Source organism: Melospiza melodia, chromosome 5, assembly GCF_035770615.1.
Source record: "Melospiza melodia melodia isolate bMelMel2 chromosome 5, bMelMel2.pri, whole genome shotgun sequence".
Taxonomy (NCBI): Eukaryota; Metazoa; Chordata; class Aves; order Passeriformes; family Passerellidae; genus Melospiza; species Melospiza melodia.
In genome coordinates, this window is record NC_086198.1 from 94,891,748 (window position 1) to 94,909,419 (window position 17,672).

The window sequence follows — 17,672 nt, forward strand, 5'->3', positions numbered from 1 at the left end:
GCTGCATGCCGATGCCAGTCGCTAGTACTTTCAAGGAAAGTCCCTTTTCTGCTTCTCATGTGCTAGAGAATGAGCTGCATAATTCAGATAGTTGTTGTTATTAATGTCCTTCCGAAGCCTCTGGCTGAACTGCTCTTTGAAAACGGATGTCACCACAAGTGGCCACAAATGCCTTTTGTTACACAAGTATGTGGGCACCTGCGAGTGGCACATTTGCATACCTGTCCCATTCTTCAAATAAAGCTATTTTGTTAAAAGAAGACCTTCATGGTAATCAGGTGCTACCTCTTGTCAGCACTGTGTCATGTAATCCTTTTGTAAATAAATAAAAGAAGGTGATTTTTTCCTGCTGTTCTGTTTCTGTAGTGAAATAGCTCATTTGTGATGGTAAGCAACCAAAATGTCTCACTTGCACTTAGGGTCAGATTAACCTTATCCACTCCTACTCTAGCATTGTCCTTCACTGCAGCAGCTCTTCCTGCCGTTCCTGCTGCCTTGGCTGATGTGTTCATGGACAGCAGCTGTGATTTTCTCAGCTTTTCCCTCCCAGAACGTGCTGCTCCTGTGGATGCCCTCAAGGTTGGGAGCACAGACAGGTGACACAACAGTGTCAGCTGTCCTCTGCAGTTTATGGGCACTGAGGCTTCAACACTTGAGCAGACAGAGAGCCACTGTCAGGGAATTCTCAAAGCCATAACCTGATTTGGTCCATATTTTGGGTGTGTGCTGCTGAGTCAGCTTCATGCACCTTGGAAATTCGGGTGTGGTTCCTAGAAATGGCCAATGTGTCTGTGTTGTTTGCTGGAGGAAAATTTCCTACCCGGGCCCTGGAGTGAGAGCCTTGGGACAGGGCAGGCACTTAAGGTGACATGTGTCACACTGTCCCCAGGGCTTTCCCACAGACAGTCTTCCTTGCTCAGCAGCAATTCCTGGGCAGTTTACAGCCCTGTCTCCATTCTTCACAAACCATGGAAGGTCTCCAGCCCCTGGAGCAGAGTATCTCGTGCTGCCTGGGCTTTCAGACTGCTTGCATGTGTGTGGATCATGTGCAGATCCATTCAGAGGATTTGTTAATGCAAAGGAACAGCTGCACAGGCTAAAAGTTGTCATCAGAATTATTATGGGCTTCTGAAGGAATATATTACAGAAACGTTTTGTGGCATTACTCCTCTGTGTTAAACAGAGTTTTAACAAGGTACTTCCAGCATGGTTAGAGCTGCAATTTTGGCACTGGCATTTGGGTTTTAAAAATGTGTTTTCCAAATCATCTCAGTCTCTTGTTTCTCAAGACTGCAAGATTGCTCTTGAATATGAATGTTTATATGAACCTTGTTTGCTTTATTTGTCCACCAGTCAGGTGATCTTTACAAGTGGCATGCCCCACTCCTCATGGAATATTTCCTTTTTTGTGGGTTTATTTCTGTGTGTGTGTATAGAGCTGTGTGTGTTTATTTTTCCTCCCAATGATTGACCATCATGCAACATTTGTGTGTCACATGCAGTGTCTTTTCAGGAGGTTTGGCCTTTATTGCCATAAGGTAAATCTCTGAGAGGGAAAGAACACACCTAGTTTTGCTTTGTAAGAGCTTCACAGCTAATCTCAGGAGCTTATTTTTATCATCTCTTCAATTACACATTGTGCTCCTGAGAGGAGTTTTTATTTCCATTGTCTCTCATCATGAGGCTTTTCAGAGCTGGAAAGCTTTGGTGTTGGATCCTTTAGGGACCTTAAATACCAGCAGTGTGGGGTAACTCGCCTGAATTTTCTCTGGAAATGAGGTGTGTGGAACAGTGTATGAGGAGATACTGCTCATGTCAGGCACACAGCTACAACATCTGTCTTTCCCTCCCTGTTCAGGTGAATCCCAACTTTCCTTAATGCTGTTTGCTCGATTCTGACCCAGTTCGAGGAATAAAAATTCCATGTTACATAGAATTTGAATCATGCAGAAGATGTGGTTTCACATCCTCACAGTAGCTCCAGAAATAATAACAAGAAGAAACCTTCCTGCATCTTTTGTACCACTTTGCAATACACATCTGTGCCTTGGAGTCTGAGCAGGAATATTTTTTTCCAAGTGACTAATACACATGTACCAGAACCTAATGTGTCAAGTATTCAAATTAATGTAATTATGTTGTAGGATATTGCCCAAATGGACAGAGGTTCTGAAGTAGCAGTAAAAGCTCCCATGTTAATCCATATCCTCAGAAGCTAAGATTATGTGGATTACAGTTTCTCAGTGTTCTTGATGGGCACAGCCTCTGTGGCTCCACAGCATTAGTTATGGTCCGTCATGCTGATAATGAGTTTCTTAATAAGTCCCTCAGTACTCACTGACAGTGACTCATGCCTCTGAACTAGGATCTTCTTCAAAATCTCTCTGTAATGGGTGAAATACTGGATCCCAGTGAAGATTTTTTCCCTTACTTGTGTTTTTAGGGAAAAGCCAGGCAATTTTTAAAGGAACAACGTGCTTAAAGATAGGAAATTCCAAGAAGTCAGATTTAAGTGTCTGCAGAGGCAAAGGTGAAAATGTGAGCTCTGATCTCAGTGGTAATGGCTCTCTCTGTGCTTTACAGAAAGCTGGATATTGTGAACTAGACATTAATCATGAAAACAGCCTCAGTTGTACTTTCAAAATTACTCTATTTTGAATCTATCCCAAATAATCTGCAAAACTTTGCACTTTAACCAGTGCCTGTCTCTTGGAGAATGCTTCAACCCACATCATGTTTTCTGCAGTTTTGGATGAAACCTGTCAACTCATCGAGCTTTCAAATGTTTTGAAGAAGTGTCACACACTGAACTGTTTTTAAACTAAGAATAGAGAAACATGGGTTTGATTTGAATGCCTGAAAGTTTTCTGTCTTCACTATAACTTTGAAAAATAGGATGCTGAGATGTAAAACCAATAGGACTCTGAGATACAAAACCATTGGGACCCTGGAGCATAACACACTAGCCTTGCTTACACAGCATTTCTGTTGCCATTTGTGGTCTGTGTGCTTTTAAATTATGGTCATAAATAATTAAAATTATGGTTAAATCATAGCTAACTGTTGCTGTAGGACATGAAATAAAACAATGTGGACATGCAACTTTTTAAGGTAAAATAGAGGATGTTTAATTTCTGACTCTAATATTTATAGATTTTTAAAAGTGACAGTGGATTGGAGGATGGCAGTGCTACTTCTCCAATGACACTGGACAAACCAATAGTTCATCAAATTTTTCCTCCTCTATAAAAACCACAAAACAATAAGTTATTTACATAAAGTGCGTAAGAAAGTTCGTTATAAGAATGTAAACATCAGAAGGCTTCGAAAAACTTAAAAAAACAACAGCTAACCTTGAATTCACTTCCTTCAGGTGTTTGGAAACAAGATCATTATCCCTTCCTTGGATGGGGACCTGTTCCAGTGGGATCGGGATCGGGGCAGCATGGAGGCCGTGCCCTTCACGGTGGAGTCTCTGCTCGAGTCATCCTACAAATTCGGCGAGGACGTTGTGCTGGTTGGGGGGAAGTCTCTGACCACCTACGGGCTGAGCTCCTATTCAGGGAAGGTAAGAGCATGAGAAGGTGTTTTGTGGCTGTGTGGTTTGAGCTGTGCCTTGCAGACGGGTAACTGCTGAGGTTTAACTGTGGTGCAGCTCCGGAGTTTAAGTGCAGGGCACAAAAGGGAGAGCCTGAGCCTCGTGGGCTGCAGCAGGAGGCATGGCCCTGCAGTCTCCTCCTGCCTGGGAGCTCCTGCTCTGACCCTGTGCTGCCTTTGACCCTTGTCTCACTGTTTGCTAACCCAGCTGAGCACTGTTCACTTTTGACTGGATTTGTGTTGTGCTGGGTTAGCTGTAGCAGGGGATCAGGGAGTGCCAGAGCCAGCCCAAGGGAAGCGACAGGAGCTTTGTCACCAGTAGTGAGAGGATAAGAGGGATGACCCCTTTCTGTGGGAGGTCTTCAGCTTTATCATCTGGCTCTGTTTGAAGGAGACTTTGCAGTTCAGCTCACTGTGTATCAATTAATGCTTTAGGTGACACCTTTTTTAAAACTAATTTCAGATTTTCAAAACTACTGAGAACAGAAAAAATTCAACATATGCAAAAGTAAAGGACTTTTAGTTGTTGTCAGTGTGCTTACTATCAGTTCTACTCCTTATAAAGTCTTGTTTCAAAGTGAAGTTAAATGACAGATGTCATTAAAGTGCTTGTAAATACTTTGTGTAGTGAAGAACGGACATTTGATAGTTCAGAAACGTTGCATTTTAAAACTAATTAAAAACAGATTCAGTTAAAAAAATTAAGGTTCCTAGTGTTTGTTTTCAGCAAAATCAGGGTGGTTTTTTGGGTTTTTTTTCATTTTCACCACACATTTTAATGTGGAAAACTTCTGTGGTGTGGTGTGGAATCATCACTAATGATAAAGAGCACAGACCCCAACCAGAGTTCATGAATTCCTTTTAGTTTCCTCACTGGTAGCAGAGGGCTCTGTGCACTAACAGGCTCTTCCTCCTCCTCCAGTGCTCAGAAGAGGAAAGTTTCATTTCTGTTTTGATTCCTGGCTTGTGCTCACAGTAGCAAAGCTGCCTCTTAGAGGAAACAGTGCCTGACTCTTCCTTCCTAAGAGTTTGGGCAGTTTTATCTCTCTGGCATTGCCCATATAATGCAAGTTCTGTTTGAGATTGGGACTGTTGCAAACTGTGACTGTGAGAGTTTATTGAGGTTTGCTTCTCCTTTTGATAACTGACAAGGCAAAGGGGGAGGCTTTGTGGTATTTTATATAAATCAGTAGTACTTCATTTGAAGCTGATAGAGTTATGCTGAGATAAATATGACATGAAAGCAGAATTATGCTGTGGGTCTTGCAGGAATGTTCTTTTGATGTCCACAGAAATAGTGGAGAAAGAGAGAGCTCAGAATTCTTTTTGTTAGAAGTACATGCAAAATATAGTCAAATGGTAGTCAAAATACCACAGACTGTAAACTTTCCAGAATCCTTTGAAAGTTTTTGTTCTGAAAAGCCGTTATCTCTTAAACCAGGCTTTTCAACATCCCTCCAGCCAAACATCTAAAGTCACGGAGTTCCAAATTGCCTGCCTGCCAAGAGCAGGCTGTAAGGGTCCTTAGCTTTGAGTATTGCTGTCGATGGTGTTTGTTTTGAAGTCTCACGTGTGAGCCTGCCTTGTCCCTCAGGTGAAGTACATCTGCTCGGCCGTGGGCTGCCGCCGCTGGGACGATGAGGAGGGCGAGCAGGAGGAGACGCTGCTGCTGCACCGCACCCAGAAAACCGTCCGGGCTGTGGGGCCGCGCAGCGGCAACGAGAAGTGAGTCTGACCTGCCCGGGACACTCCTGTGGAGGTGGGGAGGCAGAAAAGATGGGGGTCGGGTCACATTGCTGCCCTCGTCCTCGCTCAGCTCTGTCGCAATAGGACGCGAAATGAGCGACGCGAAAGGAACAGCGCTCGTGCTCTGAGATGTTTAAGGCAAAAAGAGCACGTTTGTTTTTCAGCTCTGATATTTATAGAATTCCAAAGGTAACCGTGATTGGAGAATGAAATTGCCACCTCTGCAACCACACTGGTCAAACCAGCAGTCCATTAATTCTCTCCTCCTCCAGAAAGGACTGCAAAGCAATCATTATTTACATGAAAAGTGTGTGAGAAGCTCCATTACAAAAATGTAAACATCAGAAGGATTAGAAAAACTTTAGAAGAACGGGGTGACACACCTCGGGGAAGTTTGTCACTGCTGCACTGCACAGGGCAAATGTCACTGTAATGTTTGTTCTAACTGCTGCTTTTGTACAAGAAGAGAGTTTAAAAGTCTTCTTATAATCTACTCACTTCAAGATTCTTTACCTACTAATGGTAACTGTCGCTGGGGAGGGAGGTTATACATGATGCCTTTTCATTTTAAGTTGATATTTTAATCCATTCTTAAATTTATGTTTTCATTCCATAATGTAGGTGGTCTGTTCTTTCTAAGCTGTAGAAACTGATTCAATCTGTGATTTTTCTAACGCTGTCATATTGAAGTTTTAATACATCAAAATTTCTGTAAAATTACAAACACGTATTTTCTGGGAAAAAAAACCCAAACCCACTTCATAAAACAGACTTAAATAGATGGGTTCTGTACATAGATACAAGTAACTGCCCAGCAACATAGTGGAGAATCAGTCATTCCCTGTTCCCCTGCTCCCTCTTCTGTTTGCAGCAGGATGTGGCAAGTTGTGAATTTGTAGCCTATCAGAGAGAGCCTAATGAGAACTCAGTAACAGATCAGATGTCTGAGAGGATAAATCTTGGTTTCTGTGTTTCTTGGAGACAGATATTAGCCAGGAGAGGTATGTCAAAACCATAGTATTTAGTCTTGTGTCCCAGAATCCTCCTGTCTTTGTGGTGAGAACCAGAGGTGCTTTCCTGGTGACACGGAATGGGTAGGAAACATCTGGGGTTTTAATCCAGAGCAAAAAAAGTTTTGTCTTTAATAAATTGAGTGTATAAAATATGCCAAACTCTTACCATAAGGGTGTAAATTCTTTAAAGAGCCAGTTTGGGTTCCTGGTGGTTGCCAGACTGATAAGAAGCTTTAGGCAACCAAATATACTGTTCAAGAAATATTTACCCCTTCATGCTGTCCAAACATGCCACCCTTTTCCTGTCTGTATCTTTGTAGGTTTATAAGAATTGAAGAGTTTTTTGCTGTGCAAGAAAACTGTGCTCCTTACACATTTCATTATACATTTGCCTTTTTTTGGTGTTAACCTATGGGACCTGTGTTCGGTTGCATGTGGGGTTAAACAAAAAAAATCACAGTCCCTTTTCCAGTTTGAAAAATCTTATGTTTCCAGTTAAATCCACTTAATTAGTGAAGAGAAAAATGGTTTGTTGGAATGCTGCTTGCTAACAGCTTTGTACTTGCTGCTTTCATCAGCTGCAGTGTTTTCTTAATAGGCAGACCTAGCTCTAGTACTTAATGATTTTAGTTTTCCCCTTCATACACTAAACCTTTAGTGCCATTGGCCCCTGCTTTACCAGTTTTTTTCTCAGTTCACCCATCATGTTGGAGAATATTTCTCAAATATTTGATTTGTGTTCTGGATTAGCACTCCCCTCCTGGTACAGTTTGGTTCATTTGACACTCTGTGAGTTTACTGTGAAAATATGGGCCAAATTCAGGTAATTCAGTTTAGAAGTCTTCTGCACAGGGCACTTGGGACTTCCTTGGAATATAAAAGCTGTTTCTACAAAGGTTTTCTCTTTTTCTTTGAGGTGGAATTTCAGTGTTGGTCACTTTGAGCTGCGCTATGTCCCAGATATTGAAACTAGAGCAGGATACATTGAGAGCGATTTTAAATCAGCTATGAACAAAGAAGAAACAAAAATTATTTCAGAGGTGGATGAGCAGGAAGCTATGATGAAAGACACAGTGATAAAGGTCTCTGTGGCTGACTGGAAGGTGATGGCTTTTAACAGACGAGGAGGACATCTGGAATGGGAGTACCAGGTAGGGGGAAAGACAGAATATTAAATATCACAAAAGTAGATGTTTTGAAGATGCCTTTCATCTTTGGTTTCAGGCACTGTCTTTGTAAAGGAGCACACATCTGCTTGTAATTTTTTAACTGAAATTCTGACTTTGAGCTGCTGCATCTGTTACAAAAATTTAAACAAGAAATTTAAGCACTTTGGTTTTTATTCTTATTTAATAGCTCATTAATACAAAATTCATTTTCCAATTACCTCTCTCCTCTTCAGTTTTGCACTCCAATTGCTTCTGCATGGCTGCTTAAGGATGGCAAAGTCATTCCAATCAGTCTGTTTGATGACACAAGTTACACAGCAAATAACGAGGTACCAGAGGATGAAGAAGATCTTGTGGAAGCTGCCAGAGGGGCCACAGAATCCAGTGTCTATTTGGGTGAGACACCAAGTGCAGCATTTTCTGTAGTAAACATTACTCATTTCTCTGTTGAGGCTGTAGTAAAGCAAATCTTTTTGTACTGGTAGGTTTCAAACCCATATATCTTTTCCATCTTGATTCTGAAATGTTTGTTGCTTTGTAGTTTCAGTACATTGGAGATGACTGAAAGTCTTGAAACTTTATAAGACAGGTTGGCAGCTAATAAAACAGCCTTACTGCCCATTAATTTGTGCACTGATTGCAGTAACATACTGTGAAGAAGATTCAGATAAGATTTTACCTGGCTTAGTTTTCACCCAGCTGTCAGGATCCATTGGATGAGGTGTGTGACACTTTGAAATAGAGTGGCTTCAGAGCCTCCTCCTCAGCTGTCTGTCTCTGGGAGGTAAATGTGCTTTAGTTTCCTAAGACTTGGTTTGCCTTAAGCCTTTTTCTCTAAGTCTTTGCACCTTGTAGCTTTGCAGTTAATGGTTAGAATAACAGATAAAGAATAACACTAGGAAGAAGTTACAGCCTTCCTGGTAGTGGCTGTTTTGTGCAGCATTAACAAGGGTAGGAAGTTTGAATGAGCTCTTACTTCTGCAAATCCCAAACTCATTTATAGCTCTTAAAAATGTCTGGCATTTTCCTGTAGCACCAGCTTTCCAGCAGTAAAGGTAAGATGTTCTGAACTCTTGCTTTCCTAGAACAGAGGGAAAATATTACTTGAATTCATCCAGTTTAGCAGTCACAGTCAATATCTCAGGTTCTCAGAATAAGAAGGAATATTTTCAGAAATGTTGTTAACCACGTGTTTTGACTAGGCAGTTTTATTCCAGGGCTGAAGAAAACCAAATCTAAATACTAATACACTTCCCTGTTTATTACTTAGGTATGTTCAGGGGCCAGCTGTATCTTCAATCATCAGTCAGAATTTATGAGAAATTCCCAACCAACCCAAAGGCTCTGGAATCCAGGAATGATAATGCAATTATTCCTCTTCCCAAAATCAAATGGAAACCTTTAATCCGTGAGTAACAATTCAGAGTTGAATTTATTCCCTTAGCTCAGAAAAGACAGGGCATCTTTCTGCTTTCCAGTGTGTTTCAAACTAGTCTGATGTTTCCAACTGTAAACCACTTCAGGAATATCTCTGTGCTTTATTAAGTGTTTATTTTTTTCTAATCAAATATTTAATGTCAGTTTTCTTTTACTATGGATTTGACAGGGTCTTTGTTAGTAATTAAATGTTGGGTCTTTTTAATCAAATTTTTCAGCAAAAAGAGGAAGAAGTTTTTTGCAGTGATGTGAATATGAGTGAATTGACTTGTCAAGGGGGAGAATTACTAAGTAACTGTTACCTTAAAGTACCTTTCTTAATGTTTCCTTCTATGAAATTTACTTCTCATTACCTGATTCCAGAGGCATTTTGTAGTATTATGCAATTTGAGTTCTCTTTAAATTAATGTGAGAACAGAATTTTACAAACAACTGACATTTTGTATACTCTGCAGAAATAGCAGTCTGTTCTTGAAATGAAGCTCAGAGAATTTTGTCTTTTCTGTGCTTAGAGTCCCCTTCCAGGACCCCAGTGTTGGTGGGCTCTGATGAGTTTGATAAGTGTCTCAGCAATGACAAGTATTCTCATGAGGAATACAGCAACGGAGCACTCTCAGTTCTGCAGTACCCGTATGGTAGGTGAAGTTCCAGACTTTGAAGTGTTTCAAACACCCAGCTTTTATTATCTGGGAATTTCAATAAATGACCATTGGTTAGACCTTAAATATGTGTATTTTTAAAAATATTTAATGAACTAGAAAATTACTGCCCAAAGTAGAGTTTCCAGATTGCATTGTAGGTACGACAGAGTACCAGGAATTGCCACTGGAGAGCTGTTGTGTGTGCTGCTGTTGCCACTGAGAGTTGTTTGGAGTGAAAGAACCTTGGGAATTACTTTTTCCAGAATTTATTGACAGTGCTGGAGACTCGGGATGGTTGTCACAAGTTTTCCATATGGAAGACATTCTGATTTAAAGCTAGGGAGACCTGGTTGCTGTCCACAACCTTAATTAACTGAATTTGCTTATGTGCTATTTAAATCATGGAAATAAAAGCACTCCATGTCACATCTGTTGAGGAGACCTGCTCATGAGAAGGCAGGGTTGTTTTGTAGGCACCTGCAGGTAACTCTGTGTTCTCTCTGTGTGTTTTACACACAGATAATGGTTATTACTTACCCTACTACAAGAGGGAGAGAAACAAGCGCAGCAACCAGATCACGGTTCGGTTTTTTGACGACACGAGTTACAAGAGCATTCGCAAGAAGGATCCTGTTCTGCTGCTGCACTGGTGGAAGGAGATTGTTGGCACCATTTTGTTCTGTATTGTGGCCACCACCTTCATTGTGCGCAAACTCTTCCACCCCCACCCTTACAGCAGAGTAAGTTTGTGCAGAATCAGAGTCATTTGCAGAGTCAGAGTAATTTTTTTAAGAATCCCAAATACAGAAGGAATTCTTTTAGCTGTTTCTTTCAGTTTGGGCTCTGCAATGAGTAATATTAATAAGTTAATAACTAATGAGATAACCAAATCAAAAGCCTAAATTTATTGTTTGATCTGTGTGTGAAGGCTGCCAGCTGCCACATACAATTTGCTTAACTGCTTCAGCAAGCAGATTAGACTGCTTCTGACGTATCTGGAGATACTTATTTAATGCCATATCTGGGGTACAAACCAGGCTCAGGCACTCAAGGAGTTGATTTTGTTTGTTTGTTTGTTTTGTTCTTGTTTTGGAAATCCTTGTTAGCTGCGGAAGGAGTCTGAAACACAGTGTCAGACTGATTGTAAGTATGAGCCCACTTGTGGAGACATTAAAGACAACAGCTGGAGTGATGCCAAGAACTCTGGATATGTGTCAAGGTGAGGTCTGTTCAACACAACATAAACAGGGTGTTTAATCAGTGTGGCTACTAATGCTGTCTGGAGATAGAAAGAGTAGGTGTTCACCTGTTCTTACCCAGGAACTCCCAGTCCTCTGACTTCCCAGGACAATCAGCAACTGGCTCAAAGGACTCTGTGACCCCATTACTCGTGGGAGATTGCAGTTATGATTAGTCTCAGAAATTCCAGAGAGTCAACAGGTTACATGTGATCAGAAGTATTGCTCTCATAGTTCTTGCTGATAAGCAGAATGGGAGATTGATCCTTGTAGGTCTTAATCAGTGTTTACTCCATCTGTTCCTGTGTTTATGGTGTAAGGCAGAGAAAGGCAGTTGCAGATGGAAGCAGATGACATCTCATGTACTCTGCAGAATAAACAGTCTAAACTTGAAATAAAACCTTTATTGGTTTTACAAAGGAGTTGGTTAAGACAGAAGGCTTAATAGGGACATGCTGTTATGCTCCATAGCAAATGTGACCATTTCCTGTACATTTGTAACTCAATGAATGTAAGAACTGGAGTGTTTAAAATGAGGAAGAGTAAGAAAAGTATTGATATATAAGAACAGTGATGTTTTGGATGGGATATTCTGCTGGTTTTGCATTAATTGATTTGTGGTGAGGAGGGAAAAACATCAGAACTAGAAGGACTAGTTGCAGAAACAGTTACTTGGGGTAGGGTTAAAGGCAAATCATGATTTAGAAAATACTCAGCTATAGAAACATGGGCTGTATACTCAGGATCCAGCAGGCATGCAGCCTGGTATTCTGAAAACCTCTCCAGTTTGTCCAGTGCATGCAGAATGGATCCTGCTGGCCTGTGAAAGGCTCTGCATAAATACACATTTAGCAACTGTCCACTTCACAGATAGGGAATTGCTCACAGTGGGTGAGCTGGGAAAAAGAAGAAATTCTGCACATGTTTTGCCTGTACAAAACTACTTCAGTTGTGGTCATAAATGACTTTGGTTTTCTGTCTGTACTAATGCATTCTTCTCCTCTATCCTCCCTTCTTCTGTCCCTTCCTCACACCCCTCTCTTCCCAGATACCTGACAGATTTTGAACCAATCCAGTGTCTGGGTCGTGGAGGTTTTGGAGTGGTTTTTGAAGCCAGAAATAAAGTAGATGACTGCAACTATGCCATCAAGAGGATCCGATTGCCCAACAGGTACTTGTTGGGAATGGCTTTGTTGGGAATGATGAATGAATGGTGGGATCCCATCCTACACAGAGCCATCTGCTCCTGAGCTCATTTCCCAGACTGTTCATTAGGGTGAATGACACACTTCTAACAGGGGGCTGTCTGTGTTGGCACAGAGAACTTGGCATGTGCAGTCCCAGCAGAGCTGACCTGCTTGGCTCAAACACTCCCACTGCAGATCCCTCTGTGGGGATGCTGCTCCACAGGGATTTCCTTGGTGAATGGAGCCTTTGCTAACAGGACCAGTTACTGTAGTGCTGTTAATGTGCTTCTCTCCTTCCTCTCCTTACCTTTCTGCTCCACCTCCTCTTTCTTTTCTCTCTCCCTCACCTCCTTTTTTGACTCCATTTGCCCGTTTGTTTCATTTTCTGGTCCCACCACCCCTACCTTTTCTCTCAGTCATAGGTGGTCAAGCCATGCTGCTGGATTACCCCACCCAGAGCTTGCAGCACTTCTTTTAGTGGGAGATGGGAGACACTGCTGCTGAAAATCTCAAGTTAGAACAGCCAGAGGGAGGGGGTAAAGCTGTGAAATCTAGAATTACTATTTTATTGAATGTGTTAAATAAGCATAACTATTTAAGATTAAAGGTTTTGTTCAGAAACTTAAGGTAGCCAAAATTCGTCTTTTCCAAGCATATTCAAAGCTATTAAATAAAACCATCAGACTTTATTTGATCTTATGAAGAGAGATAAATTCCTTCAGTAAGACAGGAGGCTGCCTGCTTTCCTGTCCACAGAACAGAAATAGTCCTTATGCAACCTCCTTACCTATTGCCAGTTAAAAAACAAATACTAAGGTATTGCTGTCTGTCTTGTCTGTCAGTGTCTTCTAAATCCCTGTAGAATGTTGCTCTTTAAAATCTTTTTTCTATCCTTGAGAACAGTTAAGAGGAAGATGAATTTCTTCTTGTTTTTGCTGCCTGTAATTATGTGAAAAGGGAAGACTAAATATTGAGCCATTATGAGCACATTCAGCTGCTCCACACTTCTAAGCTAAAGGAGTTACTCTGGGGAATTTAAGACACATTTTAGTTTTGATGTGAAAAGCAATGCTACTGGCCTGGTGTAGACTGGGGCAGCTTTGATTAAATTCCTTTGCAGAAAGGTTTGTGCTGTGCTGTTGCATTTTGTGACCATGTCTCTTTTCCTCCTCCCCCACACCACAGGGAGCTGGCTCGTGAGAAGGTGATGAGGGAGGTGAAGGCTCTGGCGAAGCTCGAGCATCCAGGGATTGTTCGCTATTTCAATGCCTGGCTGGAAGCTCCCCCTGAGAGGTGGCAGGAAAAGATGGATGAGCAGTGGCTGAAAGATGAGAGGTAACTCATGGGGCTCTTTTTAACAATGAGTTTGAGATTGTATGTCAGGAGAACTAGAAAACTGGTAGAGGATGCAGGAGCATGGAGAGACTATCTAGAAGAGAGATGGTTGTTACTTAGCCTGCCAACTTTTCAAATGAGCAGATAAAAACATATCACACTTCTGTATAAAGTTCTTGATTTATGGGTCCTCTCTTGTGTTAAAGTCCTTCTTTCAGCTTAGGAAACATTATGTGGTTCTTAGTTGAGCTTGTGTAGCTGAACCTTGCAGTGTTTGGAAGGTTGGAACATTGCTGCTGTGATTCAGTTGCAAACTTTGGCATCTCTGCCTTCTTTGTTCCTTTCTACTGTTTTCTTCCTCTTCATTGCCTTGAGTTAAATGGACCTGATACAGTACTCCAAGAATTAAATAAATTTATTTCACTAGAAATACATGAGGGATAATCAGACTGAGGATTTTTGAACCTTGGTATAGAAGTAGGTTAAAAATGGAAAAGTAGATAAAGGAGAGAGCGTGAAGAGAGAGAGAAAAGTGGGCGTGTGCTGGCATTTACAGAATGAGGCCTAATACAAGACTGCTGGGTGGTTTCATAATAACAACTGAACATGCCTCACAATTTTTAGAATACAGCGACCTTTATATTTCAGGCATCAAATTAACATTTCACAGCTGTAATTCTTCCAAGGCACTTTAAATAGTCCTTGCAGTGCCTGTTCCAAAGGGCTGGATTTTTTCAAACTGAAGATGAGCCTAATTGCACATTAGGAATCCAGGCAGAAGAGCTTGTTAAATATTCCCTTATCAGCACTTTTGTCTCAATGAGAAAACCTTATCCTTGCTAAGACACAGATGCTAAATGCTGGTTATTGGTGATTCCCACATTGGGTAGTCACTCCTTGTTGCAGTGTGATGCAGGTGTCAGGGGTAGCAGTTGTTAAATTCTGGGCTTTCAGAAGTGCATTTCTAGTGAAATGATTGGAATCTGCTACAATTTCTCTAGTATTGATCTCTCTTTGCCTTCCAGCACTGATTGGCCACTCAGTTCTCCCAGCCCAATGGATGTCCCATCATTTAAGATCACAACAGAGCCATTTTCAACAGAGGAGCACATTGAAGTTACTGCAGCTTCATCAGAGAGGGTGAGGTCTGTGGGGATACCCTGTGGTCAGTCAGATTCATCTGGAAGCCAGTTTTCTCCTCTGGAGTTTTCTGACACAGACAACAAGGACTTGCAGCACTCAGAAGATCCCCTACTAAACCTTCAGGACAGTGTCCTTACAGGCTGTGATGTAGAAGACAGCACTATCAACAGTAATGAGCTGGGACACTCCTTGGAAATTTGTCCTTCAGCTGTTCCTGTTGTACATCTGAAGGAAGGGACCTCCTCCTCTATTGTGTTTGAGGATTCTGGCTGTGGAAATGCCTCCAGTAAGGAAGAGAAAGTTGATGTTTCACATAATGAGAGTCCTTCTGAGGATAAAGGGAAAAGTACAAAGGAATCTGATAACAAGAAATCTGCTTCAGGAAGTCCCCTCTCTGTTTCTCCTCCAAGGCCAACGAGTTTAAGCCTGGACCTTTCTAAAAACACTGCAGAAAAAGTGAAGCCCACGTCTCCAAAGGTGTATCTGTACATCCAGATGCAGCTGTGCAGGAAGGAGAACCTCAAAGACTGGATGAGCAGGAGATGCACCATAGAGGAGAGGGAAAGGACAGAGTGTCTGCAGATCTTTCTGCAGATTGCTGAAGCTGTTGACTTCCTGCACAGCAAAGGATTAATGCACAGGGATCTCAAGGTTTGTACCCATAGGTTGCTGTATGTGGGAGGAATGTGGCACTGCAGGCAAAGCCTGCCAAAATAGCTGACTCCTCTCAGTGACCTCAGCATGGCTGTTAAAAAAGCTGAATCAATGTCTGTTCAATAATCTGGAGGTGCAGTGCTCCAGGAAATAAATATTCATCACTTGTTACTGCAATTAAAGTCTTTGTTACAGCAAGACTTCTTGTACCTGGCACAGATCAGTGGCATTTGTCCTGTTGTATTTTGAATTCATGTTCTTTGTACAGGGTTGTTCAGTGCTGAGCTGTGTGACAAAGCTACTTTGGATCCTGTTCTACTATTTCAAGTGAAGCAGATAATTGGCAGTGTGGAGCTTGCAGTTGGACTTGATCTTAAAAGTCTTTTCCAACCTAAATAATTCTGTGATTCTAATTCTGGTATTTTCCTTCTTTCTATAGCAATGCAACCTAAAAGGAGCAGTGTAACTCTTGGTTGGAGAAAGTAAAAATTAAGCAATGTTTCTCTGGGATTGAAATGTAAACTGTCCTGGAGCAGAATTGTGAGCCAGTGCCAGCTATGACAGTGAAGCTTTCTGAAGGATTCACAGTATTTTAATGTCTCATAGCATCCAGACAGGGAGGGCTGGGAAAGGTGGTTTGCACTCTGGTGTTTAGTGCAGCTGAAGTCAGGAGTAACTTCTACCTTTCCTTTCATTTTGTTCATGGTCCTCCCATGCTAGTGCCTGATTTTGCTGTAACTTAAAGCACTGGAAGTGTCAGTATGTGTTACCAAATAAATAAATTTAACTGAAGAGCCCAGCCAAAGTTAGTTTTATTAGGCCCAGCTCTGAGAAATGGATCCCTTTGGCCAAATGTGGACAGTTATGTTTCTCTCTGCTCGTTTGAGGAGGCATTAGTAGCCCACCTCAGTGGAGTGATTACTGAAATGATTGTGGCTTCTCAGATGGTAATTTGGCATCAGCAGAAGCAAAAGCTAAAAAATGCCATGTCAGAAGTGGCAGGAAAAGGAGGTTCAAATTAAATAATCCTCAAAGGATATGTCAGAGTTAGAAAAACTCTAACAGCCCTTCCAAGTGTTTGCTTTTCCCATCAGCATTAGGCAATTACCTTGAACCATTTATCTGACAAATCTTTAGTGCTTGAGAAACTGACCATAAAAGTAATTAAATCCCTGTACTAATATGTTGCTAGACATGTTAATTAATAACTTTTCTTAACAATACTGTCAGGTGTAGCCCTCTGCAGTCTTCACTGAGCTCACTGTTCAGTAAACCTTATGTAGATCTCCTAAAACTGTATTAGTCTTAATCAGCTGTGGAGTGTTTTGTTGGAACATCATAAAAGTTCAGTGCTGGCAGCAGTTTGAACAAGAGATTTAATTTTGTTTACTTGGTATAACCAACTTGGAAACAATCTCCCTGGATGAACACCCTCCTCCTTCAGGAAACTTTCTATGCTTGTATAGGTGTTATTCTTGGATCCCAAAGCTTATTTGTCTGTTATGTGTTAATTTGGTCAAAACAACGGCCAAACTATTTATTTAATTATTTTCTCTACTTTTCAGAAGCTCCTAGGGGGAGATCTCATCTAATTTTGTAATTTGTCCAGAGGTTGGTCATGCAGACCTGAGTTGGTGCCAGCACAATAACCTGCAGAGCTGCTTTGGCTTGGCTGCAGGCAGAGCTCAGTGATAGCAGAGGCCAGTTCTTGCTCCCTTTGGCACCAACAAAAGCTGGTAGATCTGTGTGAAAATAAATTTCTATAAGGGCAAATTAAAAGATCCAAGAAGTAATCTAAATATTTAAATTACCAGTGCACATTAAAGTGCATTAATTAGGCTCCTGCTAATCAGGGATACTGCAATGACAAGATGGCAGGAATTTATGTGGGCAAGTGAAGAGGTCAGAGTTCAAATTCTTTTGAAGAAAATGAAGTGCAGAAACAAAAGTGTGCCTGTCAAGTGAATTTACTGTTATTCCTAGGATAAGCTGTCGGTCATGCTTGGCAGCTCAAAAGAAATTATCAGTTTCACAGAACTGCAAGAACAGTCTTGGATACATTTTGCAGCATTAATTGAATTAAACAGAGTATTCCAGATGTATGAGAAGCTTATTCATGTGAAAAAATGAGAATTCTTATTCTGACTGAAGAATATGGAGGGAAATTTCTTTGTGCAGGCGGCAAGATAACCAAACTAGAGGGTGGTTATATGTGATTGTACTCTGCTTATGATTTAAATCAAAACTGTGTGCTTCTTCCTTAGACTTTTTCTCCTCCCAAATCTGATCTTGATGGTTTCTTTCTGCTGGCATTTTGCAATAGCAGAGTGTCCATTCCCCTTATTTGTAGAAACTATGTGCAAGCCTGTTCAGAGACAGTCAGAGTCCAGCCAGAGAAGTATTAAAATAAACTTTGTTATGAGGAGTTTTTCCCCAGGAAGAAGACAAGTCTTGCCTTGTATGTTTGTAGGAGGAGAATGGAGATCAAGGCAGTGGGATAGAAACTCCTAAT

The 17,672-nt window shown here is 41.3% G+C and overlaps 1 protein-coding gene across 1 annotated transcript in view; it reads left to right on the forward strand.

Annotated features, from left to right (window-relative positions):
* Nucleotides 1-17,672, forward strand: part of EIF2AK3 (eukaryotic translation initiation factor 2 alpha kinase 3) — a 42,659-nt gene that overhangs the window by 18,257 nt on the left and 6,730 nt on the right. Inside the window, exons 3-13 of the mRNA XM_063157901.1 lie at nucleotides 3,374-3,568; nucleotides 5,192-5,322; nucleotides 7,273-7,507; nucleotides 7,759-7,921; nucleotides 8,796-8,933; nucleotides 9,475-9,597; nucleotides 10,123-10,343; nucleotides 10,710-10,822; nucleotides 11,890-12,012; nucleotides 13,214-13,363; nucleotides 14,389-15,157. Coding sequence (XP_063013971.1) covers nucleotides 3,374-3,568; nucleotides 5,192-5,322; nucleotides 7,273-7,507; nucleotides 7,759-7,921; nucleotides 8,796-8,933; nucleotides 9,475-9,597; nucleotides 10,123-10,343; nucleotides 10,710-10,822; nucleotides 11,890-12,012; nucleotides 13,214-13,363; nucleotides 14,389-15,157 — 2,361 coding nt within the window. The remainder of the gene's footprint in view (nucleotides 1-3,373; nucleotides 3,569-5,191; nucleotides 5,323-7,272; nucleotides 7,508-7,758; nucleotides 7,922-8,795; nucleotides 8,934-9,474; nucleotides 9,598-10,122; nucleotides 10,344-10,709; nucleotides 10,823-11,889; nucleotides 12,013-13,213; nucleotides 13,364-14,388; nucleotides 15,158-17,672) is intronic.